Raw genomic sequence first — 21,869 nt, forward strand, 5'->3', positions numbered from 1 at the left:
TTTTACATCCTATTTAAGACTTGTTACATTGTTGGGGCAACTTGTTGATCAAGATAATGAGATAAACTTCTTTAAATTTAGCAATTTTCCACTCCTCAGTTGAAATGATCACAATTAACAAGTACATGTGCATACTGTCCTGATGTTCTGTGTATTAAATTATTTAGTATGTTATTATCTGGTATATCAGATCTAATTCATGAACTTAAAATTTGCTTTCTTAATAATTTTCTTTCCCGAAATAAATATTATGAAAGATTTAGTACCAAAATCCATTAGTGCTGTATGCACTATTGTTTTATTTTTTTTTAAACATTGAAGAAAGGTCGGTGATGGCAGAATAGTTAAAAACATTTGTAAAAGTTCCCATCACATCACTTGGCGCTCACCAAAGAATGATCTACATATATGTCTGACAATGGAAAGAGAGCTCTTTTTTTTCTACTTTTCAAACTTTTTCAAACATACTACATATAAAATATGAGACAGATCGCTTCAATAATTTCTGAGAAATAGTGGTAACAAATTTCAACAATCAAAATACAAGAGGCTATCTGTAGGCTATCTTGGTCATTGTTTAGTCCCGAATAATATAGCCAGAGCTAAGTCCCTAGGGGAACCTGGATGTGCAATTTCAGACAGATATCACTACTATATTTGAAATTTTGGAACATCTATTTATACAATATTGGATCAAGAAATTAAAGATTTCAAAAGGCTATTAAAAACAACTTCAACCTGTATTGCATTTAATAATTCTTTTTAATTATCACAAAATAAATTGTTAATACTTTAATCACTTTCACTCTCAACTTCAAAATTATATGTCACATCTTCTATAAAATCAAATTTTGACATTATGCCGTTAAATAGCGAATGAATTGAGTCTGCTTCCTCCTGAGTGACCACTATGGGATAGATCGGACTGTAAACTTCTTGGCTCTGGATTTCTTTCAAACCCAATTTCTCCATTTTACCAATAACCATATTCATTTCACCAGGCTGACATAGGAACTGAAAAAAATCAGGACATAAATTTTAATTAACAATCTACAGAGTTAGTTAAATCATTTCTTTTTTTTCCTGTAAAAAATCTATAAAAATGCTGTTGTACATTTACTATGATGTCATCTTGTATCTAAGCTAAAGTAAATAAACAATCGCCTGAAGATGGCCTGAAAGGCCTGAAAACATTAGCGAAAAGGAATGCCGTGTTGATAATTTTTATTATCTACTGATGCACAACGTCCTTTAAAAGTTTAAGTATATATATATATACATTTTCATCCAAATCTAATATTCAGTATATATTTGATATTTTGACTCTGAAGAAAGTGAAAGAACCTTCAGGCCATTGTTTTAATGAAATTGGTATCTGATGTTTTTTCCTAATCATGTAACATCCTTGACATTACAGGAGTTACTATGGTTGTCGTAGTATCCACACCTGAGCCATGTCAGCAAAACTGAAGGTGCTGTCTGTGACAACGAATGAACAGTTAATTTTGTCTTTTGATGAACATTAAAAGAATCGAATAAAGGTACATTGTGGATAACTTTGGGGTTCTTTAAAGTTGGGTGTTGCTCTCTGTAATCTTCAAAGAAAGTTTCTGCTAACCTGTGGTTGGTCAGTTTTATTCTTCTGAACTGCCTTTAGTTTTATTATGAGATAGTCCAGGAGTAAATATAACAACAGTAAAAGTAGCCCCAATAGAGATCAAGAATGAGTATGCAAAAGGACTGGACACATTTTAGGACTCTGGTCCATAAGATAAGTCAAAACAATTCATATTTACTGGTAGTCATTAGAATGTGATATATTAGCATATACACTAAAATATACATCTGTCAATATACAAATGTTTGATAAAATGGTCGGATCACCCACTTTATATGGAACATCATGGAGCACTTATCTCACCTGTATAAAAGGCTTGCCTTCCTCATCACTTTCTAACATGACATCCTCAGCTCCAGCCTCTAACCCTATCTCGAGGTAGTCGTCCAGATTTACTTCCCCTTCACTCCTAGGTGGCAATGTGATCACTCCTTTGTGTTCAAACTTGTGGGCGATGTTGACTTTACGGCCAACAGAGTATCTATTGACAATATAAAATTTTACACAATAGGGCATGTATCATTCAGCTTATTATAATGATTAGCAAAGTAAATTACTGTATTTGACCCAATCAACGTCCCCCATATAGGCATCATTTTAACAAAAATAAAATACAGACTAAAACTATGACAATTGTGTAGGTTTCTCTATTTGATTTCCTTGCAATAATAATTTTATGAAAATTAAAATTGGGAATTTCTGTGTGATTAAAGTAGAAAATTGGAGAAAAAAATTAATGGTGTTTATGGAAATTTTGGAAAAGGTAGAATTAAATAATTATACACTTCTCTAAGAATAAGTCTAAGAATGTACATTCTAAATTACGACCTTCAGGCTTGCAATTTCCAGATAACAGTGTATTTAATTAACTGATTTGTCACACGAAATGCTCGTCAGTCACTGATTTGGGAAATATAAATTTGATAAAAAATAACAAGAAATATGATTTGGAATGGGGCTGAATTTGGGGTTGAAATTATGCCCCAAATATAATGGCAGGAAAATCCCTGACTTGGAAGGTACATTAGCTGTATCCAGCTGGTGTATTGTTAGATAATGTTATCTTATTACAATCAGTGCACACCATTGTACACAGACTAAATTCTTTAAGGTAGCTCCATACTTTTGGTAAAACTCATGTCATTTTTTTCTATCAGGTATTATTTTCTTGCATTTTTCATGCAAATTTCAAATCTGTATAGAAAAATGGGTGTTCTCAATTTACTTTTTGAGATAATTTAGCTTGAAATATACCATCTGTACAAATATTCTTGCCGAAAAAAAGAAAAATCCATAAAAACATGTTTTCTGTAATATTATAGGGTGAATGTAGTATCAATCCTGTTGATTCTTTGTCCTTAATTTCTAACGATAGTACAGTATATAAAACTGGTGTATTTTTACATTCGTTATTTCCGAGGACTGTTTTTATACGTAATTATCACATTTAGCCATACTTTCGCCCTCAAAAAATCAATGAAGAGGCAAAAAAGGAAATCAAAACCCATGTCAATTTCACAATATTTGTATATAAAATGCCTAAGGTAATATAGTTTTCAAATATCATATAAAAACACGGAGTCTTCGTTCAAATTTTCACAATTTTGTAAGCTTTCTAACTCATAACCCTACCCTAATTTCATCCAGGGCTAAGATAGGTCATATTTGACTATGTTTTAAAAATCATGCCACAAAAAAGCATTCTACATCAGTTCATATGTTTCTGTCATATTATATCAGGTTTATGTCTCTTTATATTTATGATTTTCTCCAAATTTTGTGTTTTAAGAAAATCCGTAGGTGATTTTTTAAAATTCCGGAATTTCAGTCTGGACAGGTCCCCTCTTATCATTTATTGCGATTAATGTTACTTCCATTGTTTGAAAGTCCATTCCCATTTATGAGAGACTGCAAAAACCTCTGAGATAGCATCTTATATTCACTTCAATGCTTTAATTTGATTTATTTAATGATTTTAAACATTCCGGTTAGGAGTCAATGAATTGGTGCGGTTTTCAAAAGTATGAAACTACCTTAATTGTAAATGATAGAGTTATTTCCCCTTGTTATAGCATATGTTGTTATAGCATATGTTTGTGAAATACATCATTTTTTCCGTGAGAAAATAATGTAATTATTACTCAAATGCTGTTAAATTTAACTGATGCCTAACACAAACGCAGATAACTGTATAATATGCATATAAGATCATCTTAGATGGAATTGAATCATGTACAGAGAGAAAATTTGTAATACCAAAATGCTACTTTCTTGTGTGCATATTAACAGCCTTATTTCAATGTTTTAAAAGCCAAGGCATTCTAATCTTTGAATAATAGAGAGAAAAGACACCTGATCGTTTATCTCAAATGCTAATAATTTTAATAGTTCAGATCTATCAAATTGGTTATCAATTACTGTACTCAGTTTATCAAGGTAAGTTTGTGATGACTTCATAGCCCAGATATGACTATATAAGTCATCTCTGTATAATAAACACTCACCCTTTCTTCTTGAGAGGTGAGATGATACCAGAAGTTTCATGTTCTCCTATAACCATACAATGTAGCAGAATGGCAATCCCATCTGGCCCTTCCACCTCTATCGTTTGTGGCTTTAGGTCAGTACGATTCTGAAACAACCAGCAGCTATTGTAAAATAATGGCCTATCTGAAATAATCAGCATTAAACAATAGCTTGTCAATCTATCAGTGGTGGAAATACATTGGTAATTTCATGTTTGGGTGAAGGCAACTTGCCTTATACTGAAGTAATTTTGATAGTCAATTATTCAGTTTGCTGAAGTTTTTGTATTCATATGCTTCAGTTTCTGGTTTTTTTTTGTTTCAATCCGATTTTACATACACAGTATATATTTAGTGGACTAGGTAAGTACTTACAAGTATTAACTATTTGAATTATCCCCCTTTAATTGATAAATCTAACCTTCTACAAATGCCTTTCAGGCAACATTAGTCAACGAACGAAAATAATCTAATTAGCATAAGAGTCTTTGATCACCTAAACTGTCACAGATAAGTTGGGTTGTACCAGCATTTATATACTTGTTACTTACTAATCTATCCATTAATTTATTCAGAGCATCAGTGGGAACACCTGCAGTCTTAGCAGCTGCCAAACATCGTGCCAGCTCTGCATTGAATTTCGGGTTCGTTTCTTTTGTTCCTTTAAACAAAAAAGTTCAACATTATTCAATACCAGAAATATATATAACTTATATCAATCTAATTAAAATTTGATGTTCAATATCATTGAATTTTAATTAGATTGAAGTAATATAAGAGAGATTGGCAACTCTGCCATTTTTACAATCGACAGAGGGACACCAGAAATGTATGTGCCCTATGACAGAAGGACACCTGTATGTGCCCTACGACAGAGGGACACCTGTATGTGCCCTATGACAGAAGGACACCTGTATGTGCCCTACGACAGAGGGACACCTGTATGTGCCTTACGACAGAGGGACACCTGTATGTGCCCTACGACAGAGGGACACCTGTATGTGCCCTACGACAGAGGGACACCTGTATGTGCCCTATGACAGAGGGACACCTGTATGTGCCTTACGACAGAGGGACACCTGTATGTGCCTTACGACAGAAGGACACCTGTATGTACCCTACGACAGAGGGACACCTATATGTGCCCTATGACAGAGGGACACCTGTATGTGCCCTATGACAGAGGGACACCTGTATGTGCCTTACGACAGAAGGATACCTGTATGTGCCCTACGGCAGAGGGACACCTGTATGTGCCCTACGGCAGAGGGACACCTGTATGTGCCCTACGACAGAGGGACACCTGTATGTGCCCTACGACAGAGGGACACCTGTATGTGCCCTACGACAAAGGGACACCTGTATGTGCCCATAGCGTTTCTTTTATCTTCTCCTTACGGCTAAATAAAGGTGAATAAGTTTGATATACCGTATTTGATCCAATAAGCGCCAATGTCCCTATAAAGGCCCCTCCCCCTTTTTTGAGGCCTCGATTTCAATATTGTCCACGCATAAACAAAGACCAAAACTATACAATATATTAAAGATTTGTAATAATTTCCTCTTATTAGCACCTTTTCATTTTTCAATTTTTCAAACGCCCTGGGCGCTTATTGGGTCAAATACGGTATGTACATAATATATTCAGAAATGTGGATGGTTCAGAAAATTTCAGATGGTATAGGAGAAATTTTGAAAGAAAAAATATGAAAAAGTAACATTTTGATTGATATTAATAATTAAATGTATGAAATCGGTAAAATTTCTTCCTACAAAAATCATTAAAGCATATTAATCAGAAAACTAGTTAATAATATTTGTTCTTTATAATGATATAAAACCAAAAACTCAAGACAAGAAAAAATGCCTAATCAAACCAGAGGTCCTATTGCCATCAGTAAACACTACAAATGATCAAGTTTCCAATCTCTCTGTAAGGTTCTAGATCTGATTATACAGTTCAAAACTGTGTTAATTTCTAGAGAGAAATATCATACAAAACATATATTATGGTAAATATACCCCAACTATGATATTCAATATTTTGCTAGTAGAGGATATATTTACTGTAAATATTTCCTAAATCTCACAAATCTACCAAGCCTAGAATGTCAGGATTTTTGTAATTGTTGAGTTATGTACATTAAATTGGATATGAATATTGGCCAACATAATTGTTGATTTAAAGTTTTTAAAGATGCTCCACCGCTGACAAATGGTATTTTTTCACTATCAAAAACAGGAGCAGACGATTTAGTGTTTTTCTTCAGCTACAAAAGTAACTTACTTTACACCATTACCATCAATGAAAAGTTTGAGCTTTTAATTTTACTTAAAGTTAACTAAATGAAAAATAATTAATTGCATCCCAAAAAATTCGTTGCACTATATATATAGAATAGAGAATGATGAATATATTTACTTTAAAGATATATATAGAAGCTTATATACCCTAATTAAATGTCTACTATACTTCATCCTTTCTGAAAGCCCAAGTAAACCTAAGACAATACTTGAAGAAATCATAGATTGTCTGGTCACTGAGTTGTCTTGTTTTAGCTTTTGATTATGATATTTTGTAATGAGATATTTTTATATTTTTTTTCAAAAAATGGGCAGATATTAAGATATTGGTTTACAATAGAGCAGAATGTAATAAGCAACAGAAGTCAACTGAGAGCAGAATTTACTAGTGTTAAGAATGAATTCTATGGACCAATTTATTAACTCTTTTGACTGGTTTGCTGTTCTACCAACTGAGCTAAAGGGAAATTCCTCCAAGCGCATATCTAAAAGGCCACCGAATCACTATTTACAATTAAAACCTACTACAATATTCTAATTGGACAGGTATAGTTAAATGTAGTAGACGATCCAGTCACAAATAAGTGAATGGTCCCCTAATTACTTTCGATTGGAACAACAATACATGTATTTAATTTATACCAATATCAGAGGTTTTTTCACTATAAAAAACAGGAGCAGACGATTTAGTATTTTTCTTCAGTTACAAAAGTTACCTACTTAAACACCATTACCACCATTGAAATGTTTGAGCTTCTAATTTTACTTCAAGTTAAAAATATGAAAAATAATTAATTGCATCCCGAAAAAATTCTGTGACACTATATCCTTTATGGAATGAAGTACTGATTGCGCATGCACCAAAGGCAAAACAAATTATTTTATATTATTTTTTGTGTTAATTAGGCATATATGTACACGATTAAACACCAATTATTGTTCAAATGATTAACATCATTTATGCTCTGTCAGCGATGGAGCATCTTTAAGACCTGCTACATATAGATATAAGTGGATTTTACTCACTTTTGCAAACTCCTGTTATAATCCGGAGATGACTCATATACAGTGTAGATCGTTTGTGATCTGATCGGCCTTTAATATGTTTGATGTTTGACCAGCGGTTATGTCCAGCACTACGATAAGAAGTGGTGTGGATCCCATACTGCACTGGCAGCCACCCATATTGTCCTAAACATGCTCCACATTTGGTGCCAACAGTCTTTCCTTTGTCTAATATACATGTTACTATGGACCGATTTACATCTCTCTTATGTGATGGTAAACAATTCTTCTGTATAAAGGCATAAATATTTCTCCTACACAAGTTTGAATATCTGTTTATTACTTGATACATTCCTATTTTGCTGACTTTTGTGACTTTACACATTCACATTTTCATTTTCTTAATGTTATAGATGCTTCTTCACTTCCAAATTCACAAGGTCTTCTGGTTTGACTGCATCTCAACCTGAAAATAAAACATAAGTATGTGTGTTTATTATTATTTAAATTAGTTTGTGATTTGTACTGAATATATGTGTACATTTATCAAATTTGGCAATTTACACAGTGATCATGTCAGCATATCAAACTGACCATCACTTCATCATAGAAATGTCCTTTTCTGGGGATGTGGATGTGGCGCGGTTGTAGAAGGTGCAGGTATATTTGGCTAGCGGATTGGGTGATGTAGATCGTGAGTTCAAGGCCTGGACAGGGCACGAGTCAATAAATTGTCATCCTTGTTAAATGATTGTGTTTCTTTGATATGTTTACATTTATATAGAATATTGTCATTCAGGGTTCAATCTATATTTTTTTTTCTGATTTGTCCAAGATGTCTGACAACAGTAAACTTTTGTCCAAATTACGATAATCTATTGACAATTGTGCATTAATACTGGGTTTCCTTTTTGACAGCTAGATTACATTGAAAAAGACTTTAAAGGGTTTGTCAGCTTGTTTTTATAATTTCATTGTTTCTATTTTCTTTACAATGAAACTTAAAAACAAGGTTTTATCTGACCTGATAAATTAAGACCAGGATACTGGAAACTGTTGGTTCATGAGAATAAAAAAGGAACCGAAAATTAATACATGGACAGATTACAATCAATTAGGTCTGTCAAATAACAGGTGCTTGAAAAAGTTGAAGTGCAGTATTTACTATAATATTCAGCTATATAGATCTATTCTCATTAGGTTGGCACAACCCCGTATAGTATGGATAACATTCCTAAATCTAAGTAACGATTATTCATTTGACTAACCATTCGAGGGTGGAGGTGATTTCGTGTACGCCGTCCCCGATCCCTGTACCAGGATTTATGTTTATTACAGATCACTCGACAATAAAACAAGCTACGATAATAATGTTGGTACGGTTAGATTTGGAATTAAATTTTACATCATTTTGTCAAATATCAACGCACAATTTTCTTTATTTTTCTCATAATTGCAAATATTAGTTTTTCAAGAGGTGATTTCTTGTACGCCGCAATCAACCGTGAAATTTCATTAATTTTGATGCATACTAGCTTATTTAAAGGCTTTTCATAATATTTGATGTATTCTCGTAATCAATTATACACATATGATTGAAATTGCAAATGAATTTTAAAGATATCAGTTGATAGATATGCAAAATCTTGCCTTTATCATGTATCACGGCGATGGCGTACAAGCAGTCTCAATATCCCCGAACCCGTACCACGGGAACTAACTCTAATTGAATGTAGAACTCTTAGCCATAAATACCTAACTTATGTATATATATGTTTCCAGACTCAACGACGAGGACGTGGTTCTACTATGATTGAGTCCATTTTTATGTTATATCGTCCTATTTATTTTGAATTGTCTATTCAATAACTAACTTATTACAATCTTAAGTTATTTGACGTTTATTTATAAATATTTTACAATATGGCCACTGTTTCTGTATCTGTAACAAAGTAATAGGTTAATCCTTAATTGTTTTATTTATTTCACCAAATTATTTGTGTTTACATGTGTAATAAAAATTTTTGAAATGAAATATATATTTATTTATGTTTTATCTTTCTGTCTTTATACTTTATACTTTTATTTATGAGCTGTTTTGCTTTACTAAGAGTGTGATTAGGTACATCTGCTACATTTCCAAACAAAGCTATCCCTAGAAAATGCAAGTTGGAATCGTCAGAAATGCATTACACGTAACCATATTGTCGAAAACATTGGAGAGATGACAACCATTTGCCTCACAATCAATGAAGATGTCGAAGACTAAATTTGGAATTTGTTTTTTCTTTCTGGATTTAATTTGTTTCTTTGGAAATTTTAAGAAAACCCCTTCTGAAATGCAATTAACTAGATGCTGTCTCATAAAATCTGTATCATAATTTGCTTCTTGTAATCCATTATAACTGTTAAAGCAGGCTTGAACACATCGTCGTCATTAACCAACTAATTAAAAGACATTTAAATAAAATAACAATTAGATTTCTAAATAACTATAAATTTTAAATAAGCACGTATATTTATATATTATTGACAAAAGTCAAACTCCTGTGTTTTAACAAACATCTTTATCATTTTTTACAATGCAAAAGCAGTCCAAACTGGCTATAAAAACATATTACTATAAAATCTGTTTTAGGCAAGTATTTGCAGAAACATATAAACAACCTGCACAGGTTTTGACTTTGTCCTTCTAATGTGTTGACATTTCGATGTGCTCAATTCATTTCTAAATAACTATAAATTTTAAATAAGCACGTTATACCAAAATATAAATAAAAATGGACTCCGAGTAGAACCACGTCCTCGTCGTTGTAAATTATAAGTATACTAGAGTTAGCTCCCGTGGTACAGGTTCGGGGATATTGAGACTGCATGTACGCCATCGCCGTGATACATGATAAAGGCAAGATTTTGCATATTTAACTACTGTAATCTTTAAAATTTCTTTGCAATTTCAATCATATGTGTATAATTGATTACGAGAATACAACAAATATTATGAAAAGCCTTTAAATAGTTAGTATGCACTAAAATTAATGAAATATCATGGTTGATTGCGGCGTACAAGAAATCACCTCTTGAAAAACTAATATTTGCAATCATGAGAAAAATAAAGAAAATTGTGTGTTGATATTTGACACAATGATGTAAAATGGGATTCCAAATCTAACCGTACCAAAATTATTATCGTAGCTTGTTTTATTGTCGAGTAATCTGTAATAAACATAATTCCTGGTACGGGGATCGGGTACGGTATTGGGGACGGCGTACACGAAATCACCTCCACCCCATTCGAGTTACCATTTCTTTCAAAGAAAAATGCAATAAGTTGTTTTAATCACAGGAGTTTGACGTTCTGTCAATACTATATAGTATACATATATAAAAAATACCCCTATATACTATATACAAACACTGTTTTTACATAGTATTTTAAATAAGCACATAGTATTTATATATTATTGACAAAAGTCAAACTCCTGTGTTTTAACAAACATCTTTATCATTTTTTACAATGCAAAAGCAGTCCAAACTGGCTATAAAAACATATTACTATAAAATCTGTTTTAGGCAAGTATTTGCAGAAACATATAAACATCCAATATAACGTTATATTTCTAGTTTATCTGAGGTGTTGCGTACTTGTTCCTTTTTTTACCTCAAGCACCGGACTGTTGCGTTCAGCAGCAGTTAGAGCAGTGTACACTACATGCTTTACATCTGATAGTACTGCTAAAAAGACAACATAACCCTCAGAAATTATTCTATAACCCAGTTTTGAATCTACAACATTTCGAAGTGAGCATTTACCATTCACCTGCACAGGTTTTGACTTTGTCCTTCTAATGTGTTGACATTTCGATGTGCTCATGCCGACCGGAAATTGGCACATATATCAGAGGGGTCACACTTAATAACGACAAGAAACGACAACAAACGACAACACGTTAAATATAAGGAAAAGTTAGTGACAACACAAGATATGTCATTCAGGACATTAAAATGAATATTTCTACCAAGTTTTATGAAGATTGGAGCAAAAATGAAGGAATTAGAGCGATTTTAATATTCTGAAATCGGCCGCTGGTCAACGATAAATCGAGTGACAAGAGGTTTGCCGTGACGGTATACCGACAACACGTTGAAACATCGAAAATGTTTTAAAAATCTAACGACAACAGAAGATATTTTATTTGTCATACTATATTGCATCTATGTACAAAATTTCATTAAGATTGGGGAAAAAAATGAAGACTTTATACCTGTTTTAATGTTACGAGATCGGCGACTGGTCAGGTTTACTACCGACAACAGATCGACGACTCACACACGCCTGTACACGCGTGTGTACGAGTGCATAGGGTCTCGATACTGTTTGTCTAAGCCATTATTGTGTAAACATCATTATAGTCGGTGTAGAACTCTAGGCCATACTCAATACACGAACACTTTTGAAGATAATTGTAAAAAATTTCTTACATGTGGTTGAATCCAGATTTTTTTCTTAACATTCCACAAATAGATGCTTTTATTAATAATTTCATGATTTGTTTAGTTGTCAGCCCTGTGTTTCTGCAGATTTGAGTACCCAAAATGGAACACCTCCTAAATAATTAAAGTTTGATTAATAAATGTCCAGGCATGAAAAAAAATGTTTGAATTCATTTAAAGAAAGTTCAAACATATTTTAGTTTATTCAGGGCACATGTCTTTCAAAAATATTCCATTCAGCATTTATTTTCTCATTTTAAAATATATGGTGTTTTTAGGGGTGTCGCACGACGTCGTTTCCCGGAGTTTTTCAAAATTTCATTATTTTTAAACACAGATAATAAGCAACTGGAAAGAAAATTGTCACAAAATAGTCAGCACCTTAGTTTTTTTTCAGGACTGTTATTGTTAGTTTAGATTGCAAACTGAAAATTCTGTATCACATATTTTAAAAGTGTTTCATTTTGGGTAGCGTTCCAAATTGGGTAGCGTCACGTTAGTTTTTTTGTGTGTGTGTATTTTTAGCTGCGTAAATATTTCTATATTAATTCACTTTTTTTATTAACGCGGTAACTTTATTTAATACGTTTTATTTGAAAGATTAAGTTTAAATATCTTGAATCCCGTCTTGCGGGCACACAAGATTTCGCTTGCGTATCGTAAGTTTTAATTTCGGGAAGCTTACAAATATTACGTTTATTTAACACTTTTTATTACTGAACTTACACATTTTATTTATTGAATGATTTTTACTGACACATACATACGTGTAATTCATATGAAAAGTAATAGAAGGTCAACGAATTTTAACTGTTGCAACATCTTGAATCCCGTCTTGCGGGCACACAAGATATTTCGCAAACATATCGTCCATCCTCGCCAAAGATAGACGACATTATCGGCGCTTTTTCTTTGTCGTTCATTCATGCTCCCGAAAATATACGCAAATATTTTATACAAAAATGTACAATAAAAAACACCATATAATAATGTATTTCTTAAGATAACATATGGGAAGTATATATACACACCATATGTTTACATAACAATAAATACAATCGCGAACTGTAATCACTCTGATAATATACACACGTGTGTACTTCTTCTATGTAGGCCGTTTCAATGACCATTACTCATTCAAATCTTCATCAATAGTCATTACAATTGACATGAATTACTTTCTTTAGATATAGGTTACATATATTATTATTTGCGGTAACATTACTGCGTAATTTCGTAAAATAATTTGTGTTGTCGGTCGGATCTAGATCTCTACATGTAAGCTTGGCTTACACACATGTATACACTCTGCGTCTCTTCATATTTGAAATCGTCATTACTCCGGTATTTTTACTCCAATCTTAATGAATTTTTGTACAGAGATGCATTATGGTATGACAAACAACATATCTTATGTTGTCGTTAGGTTTTTCTAATTTTTTTAATGCTATGATGTGTTGTCGGTAATACTGAACAAACACACTCGCGATATAAATCTGACCAGTCGCCGATCTCGTAACATTAAAACAGTACACGGGATATTGGTATCGACGAGGCTGTGGCCTGTCACAGCAAGGGGAAGTTTTGCAATATTTTCACAGTTTTAATGCAATTAATGTATCTGAAACTATTGGTCAGTTCAAGCTTAGTATATATCGCGTCCGTATGCGATCTGTCAACCCCCAGCGTCATATATTTATGGAGGAATAGACAGGAATCCAGGGTCACCTGTAGGGGGGTACCGCAATGAAAACGACTGTGAACTACTGTTCGTGATATTGAATTACTAGATTGTTCCAGGTTATCATTTTAGGGTTGCATAGACGGGTTATGATATGGAAATTTATGTTTAGGCCAATTTCATATTGTCGTGGCCATGGATGTTTCAACAAGAAGACTGAAAATTTAGCTTTTGTACGGGGGCTTGCTTAACTGGTGTACGGGGACTTGGTTTATGAGATAAATATGGTGTACGGGGGCTTGGCATAATTAAAATGAGAAACTTCACAATATATTTAAAACAAATAGCGTCTAGTCGTCCAAAAGACAGATGTAAAGTTTTCTTCCGACGTTTATGTCTTCGTAAATCTCATGTAACGATGTCAATGGAATAGTAGGCCTTCCAGACGAAGATGATGAATGTTGGTTGGTCTGTAGATTCTGTATACAAGATCAGTTTGTTTGTTTGCTGGCAATTTTGTTAAATACTTTAACGGAGGGGATCATTTTGAGGAAGGAATTCCTGTACTTGTATTACACAACCATATAGCGCCGATTTCGATAAGAAATATAACTTCATCTGGTGGGATTCAAGTAATTTTACTTTTGAATTGTAAACCATGGCTACGAATACATATTTGTCATAGCGTTGTTTTGACATCGCGTTTGTACAAGAAAAACTCCAATCAGGTATTTTCCACAATGCTCCAACACAACGAAGGTGAGTAGTATATTTTAGCATAGTTAATTGTAATATGTAATGATATTTACGGTGCAATGTTTGACGGAAAGTCTGTGACTGTCAGCCGCTGCAAAACTCGTAATTACTGAAGATATCATCGTTAATACTTTTAGTTGCCCAGACTTAAAAATTAATTGAAAAGAACAGTTTTTGCCTGGATCTTAAATCATCCTTGTGGCAGTAGCTGTCAGTACCAGAGTGGGGACATCAAAGTAGCTTTGCAACACTGCTACCTGTCTGTAACTAGGTCGAAAATCAAGACCCCTGAAGTATCAAAAGGTAGATTGACACCACATGTACATTCAACAAAATTAACACTTATTACATATCCCGCCAACGCCAATAAAGACCATGCAAAGGACAAACAGGAACGTTTGTTAAATACTTCACAAGGATATATTGCCATTAATTACATTTATTATAAAAAAACTCTATAATGAATATGGATATTCTGGCCTACAATAATTTACATCCATTCTTGCATAATAAAAAAATGATCGTCAACAAATTATTTCACATACCAGGATGAAATACAATGTGCTTCATCAAAAGCCAAGAGACAAATTCTTTTCTGTAAATGCTCGCGCAGAATCCTTGTCCACTTTGGTAAAATGGCAGCCTCTGGTGATGCAAATATGATGCTGGGATCAGAGTCTTTTACATCTGTAAAGTGAAATACAAACATTACATATCGCATAAATACATACTTTATTCAAAGAAAGTATCATTTCAGAAATGAGATCATTAACAAATTTCAAATACCATTATTGTTTGATGAAAGGCAAACGATTTCTGAGAATCTTGCATCATTTATAGAATTTTGTTTTGGTGATTATTTCATAAATTTCAATCAAAGAAGAATGGTTCAGTATTTGTATTAAAATGCTTATTATTCAGGGTGAGACTTAACATATATATATTTTTTTTGGCAGCTAAGTGAGCACGAGTAAATATCAATGGGATAATGTGATATATCACTGTTGATCTTTTATTCATCACTACAAGCTTCAAGTCATAGCCTATATATCACATTGCTTATGTAACATGGAATACAATATATACCATTTAACTGTGTCGTCTCGACAAGTACTGCTGTTTTAATCCCTTTCTGCCTCAGCTGCTCTGCCTGATCTGCCATTAGTGCCTTTAGGGGTGATATCACAACAGCTGTGTGTTTCTTTTCTGGATTCAACTGAATGGCAAAAGATGTTCATAATTAATTTACTTTTTACTTTCCAGTACTTGTTTTGTTTCTTTTTAACTCCATGACATTTCAATTTCTTTTTATACATTAATCTCATTTATTTTCAAATGAAACAAACTTGTATAAAATATATATTTGATAATTTACTATATTTTGAAATTTGGATGTAACTATATTTACTTTTACACATTAAGCTGTGTTCAATTATTTCCCGGCATGGCGTGCATGCCTAATGTTCTTTCAGTTGCGTATGTAGTATATGTAATAGGCCTATATGTATTTGTATTCCACGATGTGTATGTGCCAGTACTTCATGTAATAGGCCTACATATTATAACTTAATCAGTAGAAATGTAAACAAAATTTGATCGCCGTGGACATGTATGACTTGTGTTGTTTTGGACGGTGTACGTGGCACACTTCCTACTTTTGTATCAATGTAAGTTTTCTCAGAAAATAATAACCATGTTGCACTGTAAATTGCCCAACTTTAAACGATAAATTCGGATTAGATTAATCGTATGTATTTTCATGTCAAGGGATTGTGTCAAAACTCACCTCATTCAAAAGAAGTGGCACCATAATAAAAGTCATGGACTTTCCATACCCCGTAGGTAGCAAACAGAACACGTCCTTCTTGTTCATAATGTGGCTGATGACTTCCATTTGATGGGATTTCATTTCATTAAGAGGAAAATATCGATCAAACACTGATTTTATCGCTCGCTCCATGCTGCTGGCCGCCATGTTTACTACACTTTCCGCATATGGGCATTGGGTCCTTATTTGAAAACCGGAAATGACGTCTGAACCGGATATCAATAGTTTTACATAAAAATATGGCGGTCTTTTCAAAGAAAGTTTTACAGTAACACTACTGTTTTGAAATTGACGTCTTGTAAGCGGTAAGGTAGGTGATTGGACTAATTTTTGGGTTCTTTTTGTTCAGAAAGGATAAATGCATGCGCCTGTACGCAAGAAATAGTTGGAAATTAAGGAATAATTTCATAAACTATGCCCGAGTGATTTTCGGAGGCTAGTGCTCCATTACGACACATGGGGACCTAGAACGAATATACGTACCCGGCCTACTATACCTTTCGGCCGGGTACGAATTGGTCCCCATGTGTCGTAATGGAGCACTGCCTCCGAAAAATCACTCGGGCATAGTTTATGAAATTATTCCTTAATTTCCAACTATTTTTGCGTACAGGCGCATGCATTTATCCTTTCTGAACAAAAAGAACCCAAAAATTAGTCCAATCACCTACCTTACACTTTGAAAAGACCGCCATATTTTTATGTAAAACTATTGATATGGGGATGCGGAAAGTGTAGTAAACTATGGCGGCCAGCAGCATGGAGCGAGCGATAAAATCAGTGTTTGATCGATATTTTCCTCTTAATGAAATGAAATCCCATCAAATGGAAGTCATCAGCCACATTATGAACAAGAAGGACGTGTTCTGTTTGCTACCTACGGGGTATGGAAAGTCCATGACTTTTATTATGGTGCCACTTCTTTTGAATGAGGTGAGTTTTGACACAATCCCTTGACATGAAAAATACATACGATTAATCTAATCCGAATTTATCGTTTAAAAGTTGGGCAATTTACAGTGCAAAATGGTTATTATTTTCTGAGAAAAACTTACATTGATACAAAAGTAGGAAGTGTGCCACGTACACCGTCCAAAACAACACAAGTACATACATGTCCACGGCAGATCAAATTTTGGTTTACATTTCTACTGATTAATTAATAATATGTAGGCCTATTACATGAAGTTACTGGCACATACACATCGTGGAATACCAAATACATTATAGGCCTATTACATATACTACATACGCAACTGAAAGAACATTAGGCATGCACGCCATGCCGGGAAATAATTGAACACAGCTTAATGTGTAAAAGTAAATATAGTTTACAACCAAATTTCAAAATATAGTAAAATGAAACAATATATATATTTTATACAAGTTTGTTTCATTTGAAAATAAATGAAATAATGTATAAAAGAAATTGAAATGTCATGGAGTTAAAAAGAGAAACAAAACAAGTACAAGAGAAGTAAAAAAGTAAATTAATTATGAATCCAACCATCTTTTGCCATTCAGTTGAATCCAGAAAAGAAACACACAGCTGTTGTGATATCACCCCTAAAGGCACTAATGGCAGATCAGGCAGAGCAGCTGAGGCAGAAAGGGATTAAAACAGCAGTGCTTGTCGAGACGACACAGTTAAATGGTAAATATTGTATTCCATTTACATAAGCAATGTGATATATAGGCTATGACTTGAAGCTTGTAGTGATGAATAAAAGATCAACAGTGATATATCACATTATCCCATTGCTAATTTACTCTTGCTCACTTAACTGCCAAAAAAATATATATATAATGTTAAGTCTCACCCTGAATAATAAGCATTTTAATACAAATACTGAACCATTCTTCTTTGATTGAAATTTATGAAATAATCACCAAAACAAAATTCTATAAATGATGCAAGATTCTCAGAAATCGTTTGCCTTTCATCAATACCATAAATGGTATTATGAAATTTGTTATTGATCTTCAATTTCTGAATTGATGACATTCTCTGTTGATAAAGTATGTATTTAAGAGATCCTGTAAATTTTTGTATTTCTACTTTAGCAGATGTAAAATAGACCTCTGATCCCCGCAGACATAATTGCCTCACCAGAGGTCTGCCCAATTTACCAAAGTTGACAGGATTCTGCGCGCGCAATTACAGAAAAGAATTTGTCTCTTGGCTTTTGATGCAAGCACATTTCGTATTTCATCCTGTTATGTGAATAAATTGTGTTGACGGTCATTTTTTTAATTATGCAAGAAGGGATGTAAAATTATTGATAGTCCAGAAAACTATTCCCATAAATCATTATAAGAGTTTTTTAATAATATAGATGTAATTACTGGCAATATATTCCATGTGGAAGTATTATTAACAAACTATCCTGTTTGACACTTATTCATGGTCCTTCTATATGACGTTGGTGGTAAATTTACTATCTATGATTTAAATTTGATGAATGTACAGGTTTATGTCAATCGGTACCTTTTTGAGACTTTAGGGGACTTGATTTTCGACCTAAGTTACAGAACGCTGAGCAGTTGTTGCCAAAAAGCAACTTTGAATTTCCCACACTGGTACTGACAGCATACTGTCCCCCGAAGATAAGGAACCAAGTATTATATCTCGATTAGAACCTAGTTCAAAATCAATACATATCCAGAAAGTTGGCGCCACTCTTCCAAACATGAAATGCAGAGTTTTGAGTGACATGAAAATAACATTATATTAATTAGAGCATTCAGACCTAAGAAAATAGTATTATCTTGCTTTAAGTAATTCCGAACAAAAAAAACAAAAAGGTGTAGCATAAATAATTCAATTTATACCTGGTTATTAATGAATGCCTTTAAATTATCTAAGTCTAGGTATACCTTATTATAATCCGTTTTGAACGTTAAGAAGTTTTTATTAGAGAAACTATTTTTTTAAACCAAAATAAACCCAAGCATATGCCATCTTGGTAAAAATTTGAAGTGAGAATTTTAAAAAAAAAATTATATACCACAGAAATTTCATACCGCAGTAATATTAAAAAACTGATTAGATTCCTGCTTATTCAGCGGCACAAAACTTTTTACTCCTATCAAAAGCAGGAAACAACATAGAAATATTGAGACAGATCTATGCTGGATAATGGAAACATAATACAGAAGACAGATGAAAAAATAAGAAGAAATGATCAACTATTGTCAGGTCAATCAACCTTCTGCAACAGAGATCCCTTGTCTTTTCATACCACTTGATTTAAGGTACGCATATTAATTTCAAACCTGGTATGGTTGAAATGTTTTCACGCGGAACACGGGACAATGAAACGTAAAGATACACCTAAAGAAAGAGTTTTGTGCAAGGAAGGATGGCTGAGATATGTGTAGCAGGAGTCAACTAGTGGCATTTGGAATGGGTGTCAACATTTCCTGATGTTGACATAGTGGTTCACTGGGGTTTGCCTTCATCAGGGCTAGCTTACTGGCAGGAGGTTGGCAGATGTGGTCGGGATGGCAGATGCAGCTATGCCATATGCTATGCATATAAGAGAAGCATTTCAAAGTGTGAGGATGAGCACCTGAAGAAGGCTGTTGGGCTAGACACTTGCCTTCGGAAAATGTGTGCTGAAGCATTTTCAACTGCAAGGTACGAACAATGCGTCACTGACACCAGTTGGAAAAGGACAGTGCAGAGGGTCAGAGCTGTAGCAAAAATGAGTGTGTGAAGAGCTTGTGTTGCTCTCAGTTTTGCCATAACATTGTTGTTGTAACAACAAAGATAACAATATGTTGAAAACATTTTTTGTCAAGTTAGGATAATTTTTGTACAATGATCAGGAAGAGTTTTTACTAGACTATATATTCGTTATTTTTGTGAGGACAGGAGGATCCTCCAACAGTGAACTTGCTGGTTATCATTTGTTTCACAACTTGAAAAAGTCTATCCATACAATTCTTAAAAATCATTGAGTTTATCACATGACAATTTCCATTTCAAACATGCATCAGTTACCTAATCTTTGCTTTCTTATCCTGAATAAATGACCCCATCAGATATCACAAACAGCTGAAACAATGTGTCAATTTAAATTTCAGCATTAGAAACATAAAAAGTAATATCCTTCTTAATACAATTTGATGTACAACACTCACAAACAGTAGTCTAAAAGCTATTGATCAATTCAAAGTATATACCTAGTTTGCTTAGGTACTTAATAATCCAGTTAAATGTTCAAATCAAACTGAGTTAAAAGCTGTTAAGAATTAAGCATAGACACACTTAGCCATTAAATTATATGTGGGGACAATTATGAATGTGATCACTGTAATATCTTGGTTATTTGCATCAAAAAGTCCAAAATGTAATTGACTTTAAATTGATGAGGTGTTTCATGATATTATGATTATTACCAAAGGTGTAAACCCTTAAGTTGATGAAGATCTTTTGTGCCAGAGTGTACAACTAGCTATAGGCCAGCAATTTGCATGTTTTGATGTGATGGATAACTGTGTTCAGAAAATTGAATTACCCAGTCCTCGTAGACACTGAATTAAAGTCACCAAGCTTTTGTTCAAACATTCAGGTGAATCATATGTAATCTTGTTAAATGATTCATTGTTATTTCAATGGTGATTGTTCATATTAAACTTGAGTTAAGTATCAAAACCACAAGTTAGCATACACACTTTGTGCTAATCATACTGTTTGACTTTGCTTTACATTTTAATAATTTCAAATGAAATTACATGAGATCTAGTTTAAAGACATGTAATAAAGATCTAGAATATGATAAACTTTTCATATAAATAGTGTTCTTTTCCTATGCCTCCAAAGCATGCATGCATGGTGTATAAATAATTACAAGTACAATATCAAATCATAAACTTTTGTAAGAAAATTGTTAGGGGTGAAAGCCTCAACTTGTAATGTTATTATTGTATTTATAATGTATATGTGCTATTGCGAGATCTTGAATTTGGAAGATCTCTATCGATCTTTATTGTTTTAATGCACATCTCCAAATATTGGTCCAGGTTATCCATTAATGTTATTAAAAATAAAAACTACTTAAGAGACCAATAGTATACTAGTGCCAAATGGTTAGTTATTTTAGCCCTTCTAATATATATAGTGTATAGTTTTTAACCAAATTAGATATCTGATAATGACCATGGATAAATCCATAATATTATGAAGTCTTTCAGAAACTACACGTGAACTTTGTAAAAAAAAAATAGATTTTTTAATTCATGCAATATAACCCCAGAAAATATATTACCTTTTTGGCTTTTTTGCCCTTTATAATTTACAATTCAAAAATTCTGATACAGTGGAGACTCTGGAGATATACCATAATTGATATGGGCCCTTATTATACACTTTTTTGAATGAAGAGTGAATTGTGAAGATGGCTATCCTTTATTCTAATTGTTATACCCTACTTGGGGACTGTAGAACTTAAGCTTATATATAAAATTATATATACCACTGAAAAGTATTTAGTTAGAATAGACCGTTAGTCTAAAAGATATAATCTTATGTAAGTAGTGATCAGCACACATAGTTCTGGAATAAATAAAAATCTATGTAAATTTACATATTTATATTGGAATTCAAAGCTTCAACAACAATCAATGCAAACCATCTAAGATTTGCTGTATAAG

At 33.2% G+C, this 21,869-nt stretch overlaps 2 protein-coding genes across 4 annotated transcripts; both read right to left on the bottom strand.

Annotated features, from left to right (window-relative positions):
- Positions 1–743: 743 nt before the first annotated feature.
- LOC138314933 (probable transcriptional regulatory protein NIS_0560) lies at positions 744–11,389 on the bottom strand. 3 transcript variants are annotated; one of them, XM_069255573.1, is made up of 6 exons: positions 11,266–11,389; positions 7,474–7,918; positions 4,695–4,804; positions 4,123–4,250; positions 1,922–2,099; positions 744–1,014 (listed from the first exon to the last, which is right to left on the bottom strand). In XM_069255573.1, the coding sequence occupies exons 2-6, from the start codon at positions 7,835–7,837 to the stop codon at positions 793–795; spliced, it is 1,002 nt and encodes a 333-aa protein (XP_069111674.1). In that variant the 5' UTR covers positions 7,838–7,918; positions 11,266–11,389; the 3' UTR covers positions 744–792. The 3 variants fall into 3 exon arrangements, with proteins under 3 accessions (XP_069111674.1, XP_069111676.1, XP_069111675.1); XM_069255575.1 differs by having other exon boundaries at positions 11,273–11,294; XM_069255574.1 differs by lacking the exon at positions 11,266–11,389 and adding an exon at positions 10,120–10,245.
- A 3,179-nt stretch (positions 11,390–14,568) lies between these two features.
- Positions 14,569–16,666, bottom strand: LOC138316941 (uncharacterized). The gene is made up of 4 exons (XM_069258580.1): positions 16,170–16,666; positions 15,470–15,599; positions 14,929–15,070; positions 14,569–14,671 (listed from the first exon to the last, which is right to left on the bottom strand). Exons 1-4 carry the CDS (start codon positions 16,356–16,358, stop codon positions 14,569–14,571), a joined length of 564 nt encoding a protein of 187 aa, XP_069114681.1. The 5' UTR covers positions 16,359–16,666.
- Between the last annotated feature and the right edge of the window lie 5,203 nt (positions 16,667–21,869).

The sequence above is a fragment of the Argopecten irradians genome, chromosome 2, assembly GCF_041381155.1.
Source record: "Argopecten irradians isolate NY chromosome 2, Ai_NY, whole genome shotgun sequence".
NCBI classification, from domain to species: domain Eukaryota; kingdom Metazoa; phylum Mollusca; class Bivalvia; order Pectinida; family Pectinidae; genus Argopecten; species Argopecten irradians.

Bases quoted from the DNA above. Each gene is read 5' to 3' on its own strand.
- LOC138316941 (XM_069258580.1), bottom strand. From the start codon at position 16,358: ATGGCGGCCAGCAGCATGGAGCGAGCGATAAAATCAGTGTTTGATCGA. The intron at 15,600-16,169 runs GTGAGTTTTGAC...TTTGCCATTCAG, and splicing joins TGCCACTTCTTTTGAATGAG to TTGAATCCAGAAAAGAAACA. The intron at 15,071-15,469 runs GTATATATTGTA...TTCACTTTACAG, and splicing joins CGAGACGACACAGTTAAATG to ATGTAAAAGACTCTGATCCC.
- LOC138314933 (XM_069255573.1), bottom strand. From the start codon at position 7,837: ATGTGTAAAGTCACAAAAGTCAGCAAAATAGGAATGTATCAAGTAATA. The intron at 2,100-4,122 runs GTGAGTGTTTAT...TATTGTCAATAG, and splicing joins TCACCTCTCAAGAAGAAAGG to ATACTCTGTTGGCCGTAAAG. The intron at 1,015-1,921 runs GTGAGATAAGTG...GATTTTTTTCAG, and splicing joins AAGGCAAGCCTTTTATACAG to TTCCTATGTCAGCCTGGTGA.